This window comes from Aplysia californica, unplaced genomic scaffold (assembly GCF_000002075.1).
Source record: "Aplysia californica isolate F4 #8 unplaced genomic scaffold, AplCal3.0 scaffold00480, whole genome shotgun sequence".
Lineage (NCBI taxonomy): Eukaryota > Metazoa > Mollusca > Gastropoda > Aplysiida > Aplysiidae > Aplysia > Aplysia californica.
The window spans coordinates 554256-569342 of NW_004797750.1; the positions used below are offsets into that span (position 1 = coordinate 554256).

General features: G+C 40.2%; 2 protein-coding genes across 4 annotated transcripts; one reads left to right on the forward strand and one right to left on the reverse strand.

The window, feature by feature from the left end:
* Window positions 1–437: 437 nt before the first annotated feature.
* On the reverse strand, window positions 438–5760 carry LOC101853114. 2 transcript variants are annotated; one of them, XM_005105604.2, is made up of 5 exons: window positions 5703–5760; window positions 3590–4114; window positions 2969–3222; window positions 2222–2318; window positions 438–1386 (listed from the first exon to the last, which is right to left on the reverse strand). In XM_005105604.2, the coding sequence occupies exons 2-5, from the start codon at window positions 4068–4070 to the stop codon at window positions 1166–1168; spliced, it is 1053 nt and encodes a 350-aa protein (XP_005105661.1). In that variant the 5' UTR covers window positions 4071–4114; window positions 5703–5760; the 3' UTR covers window positions 438–1165. The 2 variants fall into 2 exon arrangements, with proteins under 2 accessions (XP_005105661.1, XP_005105662.1); XM_005105605.2 differs by having other exon boundaries at window positions 5707–5753.
* Window positions 5761–5826: 66 nt separating this feature from the next.
* LOC101853482 lies at window positions 5827–13600 on the forward strand. Of its 2 annotated transcripts, none has more exons than XM_005105607.3 (2): window positions 5827–5964; window positions 11095–13600. In XM_005105607.3, exon 2 carries the CDS (start codon window positions 11118–11120, stop codon window positions 13545–13547), a length of 2430 nt encoding a protein of 809 aa, XP_005105664.1. In that variant the 5' UTR covers window positions 5827–5964; window positions 11095–11117; the 3' UTR covers window positions 13548–13600. The 2 variants fall into 2 exon arrangements, with proteins under 2 accessions (XP_005105664.1, XP_012942019.1); XM_013086565.2 differs by having other exon boundaries at window positions 5893–6086.
* The last annotated feature ends 1487 nt before the right edge of the window (window positions 13601–15087 follow it).

Consider the following 15087-nt stretch of genomic DNA (forward strand, 5'->3'; position numbering starts at 1 on the left):
AAAAGACGGTGGCCTAGTGGCTAGGCTCTCGGACTGGCAACCGTAAGGTCGTGGGTTCAAATCCCGTCAGGGGCCCGACGTTGTGTCCTTGAGAAAGGCACCTTTGCACAAATTTTCCTCACTTCACCCAGGTGGAAATGGGTACCCGGCTATAGACAGTGAACGATCTTGTCAGTTTGATAGTGTTTGAGTGCGTGAAATCCGCAGCTTGCACTGTATGCTTCCACGGAAGCCGAGTATATTTCTGAGTTTTCTCAGAGGGTCTGCTTGGGTAATAATAGTTGTAAAGCGCATAGAGCATGCTCTTGAGCATGGATATGCGCTATATAAATGCAATTATTATTATATTGAAGAGTGTGAAGGTTGCTTGGTGTCAGAGTTAAAATTACTGAAAAAATGGCTGCCAAAGTTTGAAGACAAACTTACATTTTGTGAGCTTTTCATAAATGTTTTTTTCCCCCGTAAAATACACAGAATTCTGTTCTGAAATGGATATAAAAGGTGTTGAGCCAAAAAATAACTTACTAAAAATTGCCCAATGTTCGGAAATACTGTGTCAGTTTCTTCCATTTCATTATTTTGATGAGAGCTTGATTTTACTTTGAAGACATGTGTGTGCAATTGTATGTTGGTCTTTTATCTTTCTTTTTTAACTTTTGCCCATGGGCCCATGACTCTCCCTCTGAAATGATCTATTTGCGTCTTGTAGCACAATAATCTAGAAAACAAAATTAATTAACATTACAAAATAACACATATAACACAACATAACACAACATAACACAACATAACACACCATGACATAACATACCAAAACATACCATACCATACAATAGCATGCCATTGCATACCAGAGCATACCAAAGCATACCATAGCATAACAATAACATAACAATATAACCTCAAGGCCTACTCAGGACTTACAACATACCGGTTGAGAAAGTCTGATTTGCTTAGCAACACCCCCGCCCCCTCCAAAAAAAAAAAAAGATAAAAAAAAAGAAAAAGAAAAAAATTAGTCAATTCGTTTGACATGATATCTTAAATTTCAGCTTAAAGTCCAGTTACTAGAAACCTGAACATATTGTGTTTTTGTTTGTTTGTGATATCTATAATGACATATCAGTCAATTAAAAAGAGAGGGAAAATAATATAAATAATAATCCTAATCAACGTCATAAAAGTCAGCAACCCGCTTGGCTAGCACGACAGCTTTCATCTGAGGTGACACAAGATGTCTGTGCAGCATTCGGACAGTTGCCCCAACACTGTCTCCCCATACTTTCATGACCAGGGCCATCGCATAGGGTGCCCGCATCCTCAACCATTGGTTCACCAAATTCTCCGGAATCCCAACTCTGTAAGCGATGAGTCGCCAGTCACAAGCTGTGAGAAACATCACATGGAAAATATTGTACAGCTGTTCCAATCTTTCCCTAGCATTCACTTGTTTATTTCCTCTTTAGTGATTGCAAAATCAAAATTTTGATTTTTTGTTTTCTTATTTCATCGTACAAAACTAACAAAAAAAACCCAAAAAGAATTAAAAAATTACAGCTTAGTTATAAAAACAAAATATAAAAAACATAACACTTATAGAGTAGTTCTCATCATGCTAGTTCAGTTGTATTATGTAATGGTATATTTTAGTCCATAGAAGCAGACAAGCTCTATGGGTTAAGAAAAACCTTATTGAAGCTTGTGCAACTATTGTCAAAGACATCACACATGCCTACAAACACACACACACACACACACATACACACACACACACACACATACACACACACACATACACACACACACATATACACACATACATACAAGCACACACACACACACACACACACACACACACACACACACACACGCATGCAAGCATGCATGCAAAGTATATACATGTATATGAACACACACATGCACTTACACATGCACACATGTATGAACACACATTCAAACACGCACAACAGGATACCTCAGACTGAATTGTGAAACAGGATCCAAAAACAAAGAAAGAAGGGATGTAAAAGAAGAGCTCCACATAATGCTGCAAGACTCCATTTCTTCCTATGCATCAATATTAATTACTGATTCTTTAATTAGCTAAAATATGGTACAAACATAGACAGTTTGCACTTTAAATTTTAAACCGTTGGTCTTGCTGTTTGAATTGACAACCACAAAATCATTGTTTGTAACTATTTACTTCAAAGATACTCACCATTCCCCTTTCTTTTGCTTAGACTCCTGATGATAAGACTCCTTAAACCGGGATGCATGTCAAATATGTGAGTGTCACCAGGAAGCTTTTTTTCAGGCTGATGATAGGAGAAAGTTTTCAAAATCAATGAGAATAACATTACGGACAAATGAATTATAATTTATATCATAGGTGATGTGAACCAGCGGAAAAGAGAAATTGTGCATCTCAGCAACATGTAATGATTTCAGTCACTTTTACCTTCATCTCCAGGAACTTTCAGTTCACTGAAGGCAGATAGATGTAGATTTTAAAGATCCTGCACGGCCATTGGGAGTAGTTACACCTCTTAATAGAACAATTTCATAAGGAAATCAAACATGTTTGTGTTTATTACAGCATAGCCTTAACTCTTTCTGTACTGTGTACCTATATATCATTGCCTTTATTCATACCTTATAACTATATGCTGATAAATCTGGGTACAAAAAAGTTTCAGTTAAAGCTGCCATGAACAAATTGCTATCATCGACATGATGTATAAATATATATAGGCCTATGTCTCACTGTAATAAAAAATGTTGACGGTTAATGAAAATATTGATAAACATCATGTCTAAATGTCATAAAGCATGCTTGTACAAAAACAGCAAAACATTTTCTGTAAACTAAAAAAATGTTCTGCTTAATACATTCTGTAGTAAACTGACAAAAGGGATTTTCACTTAGATGCACTAAGAAATATTTTTATATATGAACTGTACTTACTGGTTCCAGCTCTGCCTTCTCCGAGCCCCTTGGGGTTAAGTTGATGCTCCGAGCACGGGGATTTAAAACATTGAGGTAAAGCAGAGGAATTTCAGGCTGAGAGTCTGCATAGGAAGTGGCTATACTTGTGACGTCACTGACACCTGACTGTGGTCTTGATGACATCACATCACTGGCGGCAGGTGTGATGTGACCATTGACTGGTAATTCTATCCTTGGGGTTTCCATTGGGGTGACAAATATATGTGTGCTGCCTGAAACAGACAGTTCTCATTTTCACTAACTACATTTGAGTCATGGAAAAGAAGAAAATAATAACTTTATGAGATGGAAATTGGTGAAAGTTCAGACAATTGTCATAATTTGAGAATGACAACGTGAATTGTGGAATAACTGTTAAGTTTTAAAGATTTTTTTGTCTGGCCACTCTTAAAGGGGGCATTATATTATATAATTATAATCAACCAACATTCCCCCCATCAATTTTTCCTAAAAAGAAATTTAATTCTTTTCACCAAATACGCTGACAAACCACTGTATTGTGGTTAGCGCTTTCTCTTTGTTTATATCAAATTAGAAAACAAATCTGAGAAACAAAATATAAATGAACTTTATACTCACAGCAATCATACCACAAACGCTTCCCTTGTACCCTGAGATCTTCAACTGTGTACATGCGCTCCATATCTTTTAAACCGTTTTCGACTTTCAATTTCAATTTAAGAAGTTTCGCTAACTCTGCATTCAGTTGTGTGATTCTCGTTTCCAGTTCTTCCATACGAACTTCATAAGCATGCAAACTACTTCCAGGAGTGATGGTCAAATTAGTCACCATGGTCGTCACATCAGATTCTGGAACATCTACTAAAGCTATGCCTTTGGTGGGTTTGTAGTTGTCCACATTACAGTCAATGACGTGGTGTACAATGGCGTGAAGTTTGTCACGATAGTAAGTGACGGATTCTCTCAGTTCAGCGTTTTGTTCGCGAAGATCTTCTGTCATTTTCCGAAGTTGCACAATGGCAGGGTCCTCCACATCTTCCTTTTTTCCTTTCCCAGACTTGGGCCTTTTGCCCTTTGGGGCGCCCTTTTTGGCAGACATTGCTGCTGTAAGCACAGTCTTCCTTGCTGCTCAGTAATCAGAAACTGTTTTTGAAAAAAAAAAGATGGAAGGCAGGATGATACAACTGTTGCACAATCATTCAAAGAGATAGAGTGTTGGACAGGCAGACAGACACACACACACACACACACACACACACACAGCAACAACAATAACAAGCACAGACAGACAAACACTCAGACAAGCACAGGCACTGATAGACAGGCACAGACATTCCAGATAAGCAGCCAGACTCACAAATGGACAACAGATTGACAGGCAGACAGACAAGCAAACAGACAAACAAAAAGAGAAACAGACAGAGGGACAGACAAACAGCCAAAAAGACACACAAGAATAACACATGAATACCCTTTATTTCTTAAAACAAAATGTACAAATCTGCTGAGCACAAATGGGTCACAATCTTGTGTAAGATCGACGGCCAAGCATTGTCAAGGGGAAAAGTGGCCATGCGGGAGCTGAATTTGCACCAACCCCTGTCCAAGTTGCCCCAAGTGAGGGTATACTACAAAATCATGATCGGTTGAAAATTTGGAATGCAAATTGAGTAAAGAAATCGAGAAGTAGATGGCTGTTTTACAAAACGATACCAAGATATCTATAGTCTCATGTTCTTTCATAAAGGCGGGAGGAGTATCGGTTACTTTTGCAGCACTACACAAACCTGTCGAAGCTGTCCCAACCTACCCTAGACTGACTGTTTGGTAAAATTAAAACTTTGGCTGCATAGTGACAACCAGAGGGGTTATATAAACACAAATTCATGCCAATTTAACTTTATTTTCAGCCAATCATGTGAAAACAACTAATTTATTTCAATAGGATGGACCATTATAAATTATATTTATTAGTGACTTGCAAGAGATGGAACATATAAAACGATATTTAGAACTAGCACATAGCCTCCCACTGAATAGCAACGGATCGCTCCGAGAGTTTGATAAGGTTAGGCCTACATTATATTTTGAAGCATTTATGGTGCTGAGAATGAACAGCAATATAATCTGCTATAAGACTAAGAAGTTTAAGGAGGGATAGGATCTTAATTTATATTTATAGAAAGGTCAACTTAAAACTGAAAGATAAAGTTCTAAAAGTGGTACTGATTCAGAACTCAGTCTGCAAAGTATAACGGATTCCAAAAACTGTCTGTTTTTTTGTCTTTTTAAAAGTAAAGGGGAGCAATGATTTGAAAAAGCAGAAACCATGACACAGACTAGATCTATTGAATAGTTACAATTTTGTGATCCACCCATTAACCATTGAATGTCGAGCGAAATTGGACAATAATTGTCAAAATGAATAGAGTCTAGATCTAGATATATCTAGTCTAGATACATTTGAAGAGGCAGAAAGAGCTGCTGAAACTAAATTTGGGTTTATTTTTACACACACGTACGTTAGACCCCTATGACAGTGGCGAGCTGACTGAAGACTGAAATAATAGTACTCCCACTGTAGGCTTCGATCTCACGTAGAATCTAGATCTAGATCTAGACTCTGACTTAAAAATCAGTTCTGAAAATATGTTCAGTTTGAAAATAATTTGAAGTTTTCCTATACATTTGCAAATCCTAGAGCGAGGAGCTCGCAAGTAGATCTAGTTACCGACTGGAGTCTCAGTGGATCTCGTCGTTTACGGCGGCGGCCATTAGTTTACATTAGACACGATGGTCTCTAAGAAATACACCCACAACGTCATTGTTATTGAGAGTCTCGTCACTTCCGTAAACAGTAATGGCGACTGCCGTGGGAACTTTGCTTCCTCGATCCGCGATCAATAGACTCCATCCCACAACCGAGCCGCTGGCTCACCGTGTCTTAGTGCCGACTTGAGTCTGGAATGTCGTCTGTGCTGCCCGTGTTTGGGGTAAGTTTTCCAACGAAAATGAATCGATAAATCAATCTGGTGGTCGTCATGACTTGTCAGAAAGAAATGGAGTTTATGGAGTATTGTGGAGCCTTTTCATCGGAACTGCATGAAATAAAGGTGTATGTTGTTTACTATTTTGGCATTGTATGTTCTTTTACGTGAGATAGCCTAGAATCTCCATCTAAATTGCACGCACGGGTGGAAGTTTCTGTCGGTTGGCCTGATAACCACTTGCTTTTTTTCTTGCTCTTCTTCAATGCGCGCGTGATCGATCTCTTGTCTCACTCACTCTCACACACAATCCAGTCTGTTTCTATTCCTCCTGTAATTTTTATCATGTAGAGTCTAGGCCGTATATCGTATGCTTGAAATTAAGTATACTTGTTTTAATTGTATGCCATATTAGTATTAGACTGTTCAGATTGCCTCAGGAGTCTAAAATCCAGGGTTCGAGACATTTATGTATTTTCCTCTTGTTCCCGAGGTCAGAACGCAAAGCAATTTTAAGAAAATTGTAAAAGAAGTCATCCTCTACTGAGCTGCAGACTTTTCAGAATTCTTTTTTTTTTTTTACTCATGCACCTGTCTCATGTACACGTTTTATGTATACTTTTTTTCTAGTATTATTTTGCATGCTGAATACGAATATGGCCTTCATTTATGCCGCAAATCAATAGTTATTGAGTTATTGATGTTTGAAAAAATAGTAATCTGACTTGATTTTAACAACATAGGGGGTTTCAGGGGGGCATGCCCCCCTGCATTTCACAATGATTTGATGTTAAACAATTAGATATCTAGGATTGATATGTTTAATTTACTTGAAAACAATTGATTTGCAAGGGTTTTAGTGGCCATTATATGTGTGTTCTACTGCAAAAACTATGGGAGTTTAGCCCTCAAATCAATGCATCTCTGTGTGTGGGTGCAAATAAGTAAAAATTTACCTTCTCTATTTAAATTACAGAAGAACAATATTGAAGTATGTCTTGTTGAACTAATAATAAAACTGTGAAATCGCACTTTATTTGCACCCATAGTAGAACCTACTATCATAGAAATAGACTTTCTAGTCTAGTCTTTCCTTCCTGTTGTTGATATTTTAAATATTTTTTTAAAAACAATTTTTTTTAGTTTGTTTTTGTTCACACGACACATTGCTGGTTGCTAAAAATACTGAGAGCTTCACTGTGCTTTTCATTGAGATATTTCACTCCTTCTTTGTACTTGGTCTAATAATTCTATTCTTCGAGAACAATTCTTGATAGCCTCTATTTTTCATGAAGAGTAGATTGTTGTAAAGCTTAGAGTCCTTTCATACTAAAAAAATAACACGCTATGCTCTAGTTTGGCGGCATAATATTAATGAGGATCTGATTATTGTCTTAAAAAGACGCAATGAGCAGTGGTCTTCTGATCCTTTGAGGACCCATGATACACTTGATAGCTTTCTTGGGTCTTCTGCTAGATTTGCTCAAAAGGCATGCTGAGGCATGCTTTCAATGTCCAGAACGTTCAGGTGTGCGCTTGGGATAAATGTTGCACTTTTTGACATAATGAGATCTCTATTTATTTTGAGTATTAAATTCTCAACAATATAGTGAAGGCCCTAAAATTAACTCTCTGTCATTTTTCATAGAGTCACCCCTAAATTTTGTCATTGTTATTTATGCAGTGCTTCATAATTTCCTTTTTTGAATGTGCTTTCTGTGTGAATCTCCTGTCAAAGGTTGTATGCTCTTCAAGAGAAGAAAGAAAAATAAATAATTACTTATGTGAGGCATCATGTTGAAATTGGGCGCTCGTCTAAATATTGAAATCGAAGAGTAGGCCTCTACAGCATTTTTCCACCCATTTGGAGTTTTTATCAAATTTTTGTTGACTGGCTCAACGTCTTTTATGTCCATTGAAAAAAAACACATTTCTGTGTGGATTTTACTGAAAAACGTTGATTAAAGGCACTAAAATATAATGTTTAGTTTCCAGCTCTATGGAAGTGACCAAACTTTGGGGGCCATTTCTTGCCAATTTGACCTCTGAAACCAGGCAACTCGCTCCTCTTTCAATCGCAAATTTATCTCAGCTTCTATTCAAGATAGGTATTGTTTTTCACTGAAAGCAAGACAAATAGACAAGCGTTCAGATGATACCAATAACTCCATATATGTCAAAAAATTGACCAACACCTGATTTCACTGCATCAGGACACATCCTCTTCTCACGTGTGTAGTTTCAGTTTGGGTTACACAGCGATGCTATTAATGGACTTTTGCACTTGATGCTTTATTGTCAGGACTATCATTACTCATCCGTCTTTGGACTATGAGTGCTTTCACATGAGGCTTCCTGCATTAGCTTGACAAGAATAGTTTAGCTGCTTGCCTGAAGTGCATTTAGTTTGTAAAACATAAGCCATATGTCCAATATGCACAAAACATGTGTTAAATGGATGTATGCATAGTCACACCTTGTTATACTATCGCCCCATTATACTGCCATGCCCGCCTGCCGCAAGGTGTTTGCCAATCATGTATGAAAAGAAGCGACTATAATAGATATAAACATAGTATTATAGCCTTTACATGGTTATCTGCTAGCTGCCTGGTTTTTACAGTCCAGTCCTTGATGAGCTAATGTTAATTTGCCTCTCTCTATACAGCCGATGAATTGGCCGCCAGAGATAAACGCTACATACAGCACATGGCACCCACTCAGTGGCTGCTTCTCTTTCCCGAACACGCCTCTCTACGATTTGGCCTATTTCTGGCATTTGTTGTCAATTTGCTTCTGATTTACGCTGATTATGGAAATGCTATTATTTTTAGACTTTGGTCGATATTTTTTTCTAAAAAATGAAATGAAATGTTTAATTCACTTGAAGAAATTTCAAAGGAACTGTGTCACCCTGACCAGCTGGCAAAATGCCCCTGGAGTCACAAGATAGAAGATAGATAACCAAAAGGCTAGTGGGTGCCCTTGCAGCTTTTATATTGTGAGGACCCACACTCAAGTCTACATATGAAAGATTTGAGACAGCCAAAGGACTGACGAGTACTGGGTAAAAAAACTGTCTACAGGGCTCTTGACATATATATATATATATATATATATATATATATATATATATATATATATATATATATATATTTATATATATAGCTTAGCTTCTGATCCGCCAGAAATTTTCAATTTGAATTTATGTAAAGACCAACCGGAGCAAATGTAATTGGTTACTACTGCTACCTGTTTTTTCCCTGCACATGGCAATCGTGAAAGACAGATGTAGATGAGACAAGACTGGCCACGTTTGTCTGTAGTCTCTACCAGTCAGCCACAAGTCAAGGTGGCAAGCAGTGCTGTCCAGTTATACTGCCAGCCACTCATTGTACTGCTACTTTCATGCTGTCTCTAGGTAGGCGGTATAACAGGGTTTGACTGCACTATTTTGCCGTAAGAATCTGTCTTATCAGTGCTGTGCACTTGAATAAAATTATAATGTTTTTCAGCTGACCTGTGACATCTTTTAGTTTTTATGTTCAGTGTCATTGAAAATTACTAATCTTTTTTTTTTCTCATTTTTCTTTTTAAATTCTTCTTCCCTCTTGATTTCAAAGGCAGTCGTCCATAGCTTATAATAGCTTATGAAGGCCAAAATGCGACTGATATTTTGAATAGTTTGATTTCAAGCCTAATAAATCTTTTAGTGTACTGTCTCAAATGTTTTGGTGTTTGGCAGAGACCTTCAATTAAAAGGAAACTATTTGAAGGGGGCTGAGGAGGGGGGATATTAGTGGGTTAAAGCTTGTGCTAATCTCGAATAAAGAATGGAAAAAACAAACTTGTGAAAATTCCAACGAATTGTTTTAGTTAGAAAGGCAGACACTGTATCTCCAGATTACACAGTTGTCATTTTGTAGATAATTTTGATGGAAGAAAATTTGTCTCCATTTTACCCATGAGTAGTAGACCTTGATGGAGGGCCTTGGGAAAAAAAAAGGGGGGGGGGGGAGGGGGAAGACGGGTAAATTGTTATAGGAAAAGTTAACATTTGAACTGTGAGTGGTCTAAGAAATAATGGAATTTTTCTTTTATTATTTTTTTTTTTAGAGTGCTCTGAATAGTCTCTGTATGACACATGTGACGGTATCAGGAGAAGCATCCTTTTATTAATTTAGCACTTTTAAATGTTTGTTAACATTGACAGTTTTTGTTAGACTGGATAGTACAGATAAAGCATCCTACTCACATGCTTTTACCAGCACGTTTGCTTGCAGTACTCAGTAAACTAGTAGTTTCTTGACCAAGTACAGAAATCATTTGTAAAGAATGTTTCTCTTTAACACCACCATTAGGTCATCAGATTTATTGGCTGTTGATTCTTTAATGCGATATCACATGAGAATTCTTATATCTCAGCGAAATCAATGGGTAGCTTCACCGTCAGTTGATGTAACTGTGAATCTGTATATGACACAGCGGGACACTTTGACCTTTTTCAGACCACTCTGGGCTCTGGCTGATATATGGCTGTGTGCTGGCTGTGACAGCCCTGGCATATCATAGGGGAAATACAAAGGTTAAAGTTCAAAAGTCAGGAGGAACACAATGTGAAGCAATTTGCCGGTATATAAACTGTTGCATTGTCGCTGGATTCTCATTGCTACAACTTTGCTTGCATTGTCAATGCATCTGTGCTCTGTTTTGAAGCAGCTGTCTTTGTGTAGATCGATTTTTTAAAGGATATTTTTATATTAGGAGCTGCACATTTGTAAGATTTTGATACTTGTTTTTGCTTCTCTGCATATATTTTGTATTTCCCATTTGATTAATGGCTTATTTGCTGCAATTCAGGAAGGAAGGTGAAAAAGACATTATCAGCTCAGGTTCTATAATCTGTGTAGTAATGACCAATGACAACCTTGCCATCAGAGAGTATGAGGACAGCTTCCGGAACCACCATTGTATGGAGAACTCTTAAACAGCAAATATATGTATGTCATGGACACACTGAAAAAGTCAGTTAAATTTCTCAACTTTTTTTCCCTGTCAATGATTCTCAAGTCTCAACTTTTGTGTAACTGTGTCTCTGTCAAAATTTATTGATTTATTTTTGTTCTCCTTTTCCAGGTGGCAGCCAGTCACTTCTTGCTATGCACAGAACCATAAACATCAAACACAGAATTGTTAGACGTGTAGACATAGGAAAAGCTCCTCTTGCTACTTTTGATACGATAGACTTAGGGGATGAAGACATCAAGTCCAAGCACAGCGCCACCAAGCGAGCTGCCTATGGCCGCCAGCAGCTGCTCCAGGGCCTGAGTACTCACCATACATTCGATCAAGATGGAAGCTTAAAAACAGAAACCATAGGGGGAAATAATTCCAAGAAATCCCTGTCTCAAGCAGGCGGGGAGGACAAAGATGCCACGAAGGACATCGAGTCTGCCAAAAACACATCGGAGGCAGGTGGCGAGGTCAAAGATGTAGGCAGCGGCAAGGAAGCTGATGGAGCGACTAAGACAGCCGACTCTAGGACCGTGGAAAGAAGCCCTGAGATCAAAGTCTCAAGTGATCCCAAGAAGATAGAAGGGTCACCTGGGAAGCCTTCAGAAACTGCGGAAGATAGATCAGAGGAGGCTCCTGCTGTCGCTTCTCGTCAAGGTACTCTGGGAAGGGTGAACATTCCCATCAGAAAACAGAATTCAGATTCTTCTTCCAGTTCTGGATCTGGTGAAGAGCAGCAGTCACATCATTTCACATTCCAAGCTTCGCGTCCTTCCATCGGTCACTTTGATGCTACGCCTGACCAGGAAACCCCTAGTCAAGAGGCTCCCTTGGATGAAAGAGACAGTCACTGCACGCTTTTGCCGGATAACATTGATCCAAGCCAGATTTTGTCTCCTTCAAAGCGGAAAGCATATGAGAGGCGCATTGAAAGGTTGAAAGTTACAACATCTCCCATTGCTCGCCCCCGAAGCACCGCGCCTATTAGTGTTGTAACCCTTGATGAATATGCAAATATCAGCTCTCCGGAGAATTCTCCGGCCTCTCCTTCCATCCTACAAGACAAGCTAAAAATTACTCTTCCACCGGACGAATTCACATCAAAGCCCAAAACTCCACGGCTACACAGCGCACGACGGAAAGATTCTGATGACACATGTTTCGAGTTCACTGAAGAGATTCTTTTCAGTCGCAGTAAATCTGCGCTTGTAGTGGAAGAGGATGGTCTTCTTCCCCCCTCACCCCGAAGGGTACTGATCCCTCCAACACTTACACCCACCTCCTCTCCCAAACTATCTTCCGATACCCGGCTCAGTTCCGAGTCGCTGTCTGAAGAAGCTGTCGGTGGTACCACTCCAAAGCTAATCTACATTCAGCACAACAAAGCAGCGCACAAAATATTTGGGGACACTGTGGATGAGACAGATGAGGATAATTGGGCCAGCTTTCCGGATTCCTCAGTGCCTGACGGAGATAAGTCTGAGTTTGAAACTGCTGAAAAAGAAGAGTTGAAAGAAGCACGTGACAGTGTTGTTTGTGAGTTGGAGAAAGGTCTCCCTGATGCCAATGCCTCTGTCTCTCACTCTTGTTCTGTGGTAAAAGGGACAGGACTCCCTGCTGTTGGTGGTTGGGATACATCTAGTGAAACTGCTGTTGCTGCTGAATCTGAAGTCAGCTTTGACTTGCCTCAGAATCTTAGCGAAACCGTGACAATATCAGAGGGTGGAGAAGCTTTCCTTTGTGGGACGGGTAGTGGTGGGGATGCTAAAAGTGTGCTTCCTGATACTGATAACAATGAACTGTCTTATTCTGAGTTGGCCGCGTTTGTAGAACCGGCAGGTCAGGAGTCTGCGTACACCACAGGGGTGTCTCAGGATTTGCTGACAGGGCATGGGGCTCCTTACCTACCCCACCCCGAGTATGAAACAGAAGAAATTCTCATGGTAGAAATCCATGAGGCTGCTGAAGGTTGTGAAAAAAGAATTGAGATTGACGTGAGGTCAAGCAACAGCAGTGGAAGTTTAACCCCTGAGGGTCCAGACGCCACATTTCTGGGCTCACTGGGCTCCAAGAACTTGGCTGCTGTCTCTGGCAACAGTCTCAAACCAGTCCCAGACCTGAACATTCAGCCAGCAGTGGCCGATATAGAACATGATAATGATATTCTGGTTCCGATCTTCCCACCTCAAAGTGTCACAGGTGGCCAGCAACTTGTGACAAATGCTTCCTCTAGTCAACAGGACGTCCTTGACCTGAACTCAGTACCCTCCCAGAGCGACACATTGTCAAAAGATGAGCACAAGTCTGTTTCACTAATAGACCAGGAGCTCGGTCTCGCCCATTCACAAAACCTGCCTGCTTTCAGCTCCATCCCCCTTGCCCCAAGCCCCGCAGCCCCTGGTCTGAGTCTGCCATCTGTGCTGGCCGATGACCCGGCCCAAGCTGGCCACCAGGACCTGGACGAGTGTGGACTAGGACTACTACAGCCTTTTTCCAACCCTGTCTGTGAGAACTTGAGTGCGTCCAGTGATTTAATCGACTTTTCTTCCTCCCTGGATGACCCATCTGTGCAGTAGTGGACAATAGTGCATCATTTGGTGAGTTGCATTTCCTGTATTAGAATTTGCTACTGTGCCATATTTGAAAGTACTCTTGTGCTTTTACTTTTTTTTTAGTAAGAGTTTTACGGCACTTGCAACACAATGAATAAGGTCATATAAGTGCAGAAGATTAAAGGTGTTACAAGAAAGTAACAAACACAAAATAAGAAGGAGGGGAGAAAAGGACGACAGATGTTTGATAGGATAGAAGGAGCAGACCACACCAGAGCACCCGCCAACCACCCACTCTTTTACTTTTACCTGTCAATAGATTATCTTTTTTTAAAAATGCTGTTACCTGAAACAACACAATTCTGTGTGAACATTGCCCATTGTCCTCAATTTCTGGTCTGTTTCTCGTGAGGACTGTTTCTTCTTTCTCTATTTAGTGTTGCTGTCATCCTCCTAATCTGTGCCTGGCGACATGTGGTTATTTTCGTGCAGACTCAACTTGTCACTACTCATGATAATGCCTGTGCGCTTGTCATTTTATCTGATTCTTGCACCGTGGTCCTGTTCACGTAGTATAACTATGTACTTGAACCATCTGCTCAGGCTGTGCTGTTGTGACGTTTTTTGTGTGTTTATTTTGTAAAATACAAAAATAATGTAACTGGCTAGACTGGCTCCTAGTTACCTCGGTGCACCGAGGCTGGGAATGTTGTAGTGTGACCTACTTTTTTCGACGTTTTCTTTTTCCGAGGATTTTGTGTTTTTCAATGCAGCAGCTTTAACTGTAGTCCATGTAACTCTTTAGTTTCCCAGGGGAGGGAGAAAGAAAAAGGGGGGGGGGGGCAGGCTGGTAGCAGAGACCCCGAAATAACATCTTTTCATTGGAAGTCTACTCAGGGTCAACAGTTCGTCATTTATTTGTAGCTACAAAGACTGATGCTCAGAAAATAGTTCAGTTCCCTTTTCGACCAGGAAAAGTCTCATCTAATCTTACTTGTTAAAAGATTTAAAGGGCCGGTCCTAGTAGGACGTATAGAAATGGGACGTTATAGCTTTCTTTTACTTTTACTGATGGGAAATTTGGTGTCCGAGGATTGTCAGGCTTTTGGAGAAGTTGGCACACAGTGTCACGACAGACGTTGTAACGGTGGTGTCACAGGTGGTGTCACGGTGGTGCCACGACAGACGTTGTTGTAACGGTGGTGTCACGACAGACGTTGTTGTAACGGTGGTGTCACGACAAACGTTGTAACGGTGGTGTCACGACAGAAGTTGTAACGGTGGTGCCACGACAGACTGTGTCACGGTGGTGCCACGACAGACGTTGTAACGGTGGTGCCACGACAGACGTTGTAACGGTGGTGCCACGACAGACGTTGTAACGGTGGTGCCACGACAGACGGTGTCACGGTGGTGTCACGACAGACGGTGTCAGGGTGGTGTCACGACAGACGGTGTCAGGGTGGTCCCCCTCACCCCTCTCTCCGTATATTATTACATTGTTATGATTCACATACACAACACACACATATACGCACGCACGCACTCACTCACACACTCATAC

Excerpts from the sequence above, each read along its gene's own strand:
- LOC101853114 (XM_005105604.2), bottom strand. The coding sequence starts at position 4,070 with ATGTCTGCCAAAAAGGGCGCCCCAAAGGGCAAAAGGCCCAAGTCTGGG. Across the intron at positions 3,223-3,589 it reads GCGTTTGTGGTATGATTGCT|GCAGCACACATATATTTGTC; the intron begins GTGAGTATAAAG and ends TGTCTGTTTCAG. Across the intron at positions 1,387-2,221 it reads AAGCAAAAGAAAGGGGAATG|CTTGTGACTGGCGACTCATC; the intron begins GTGAGTATCTTT and ends TGTTTCTCACAG.
- LOC101853482 (XM_005105607.3), top strand. The coding sequence starts at position 11,118 with ATGCACAGAACCATAAACATCAAACACAGAATTGTTAGACGTGTAGAC.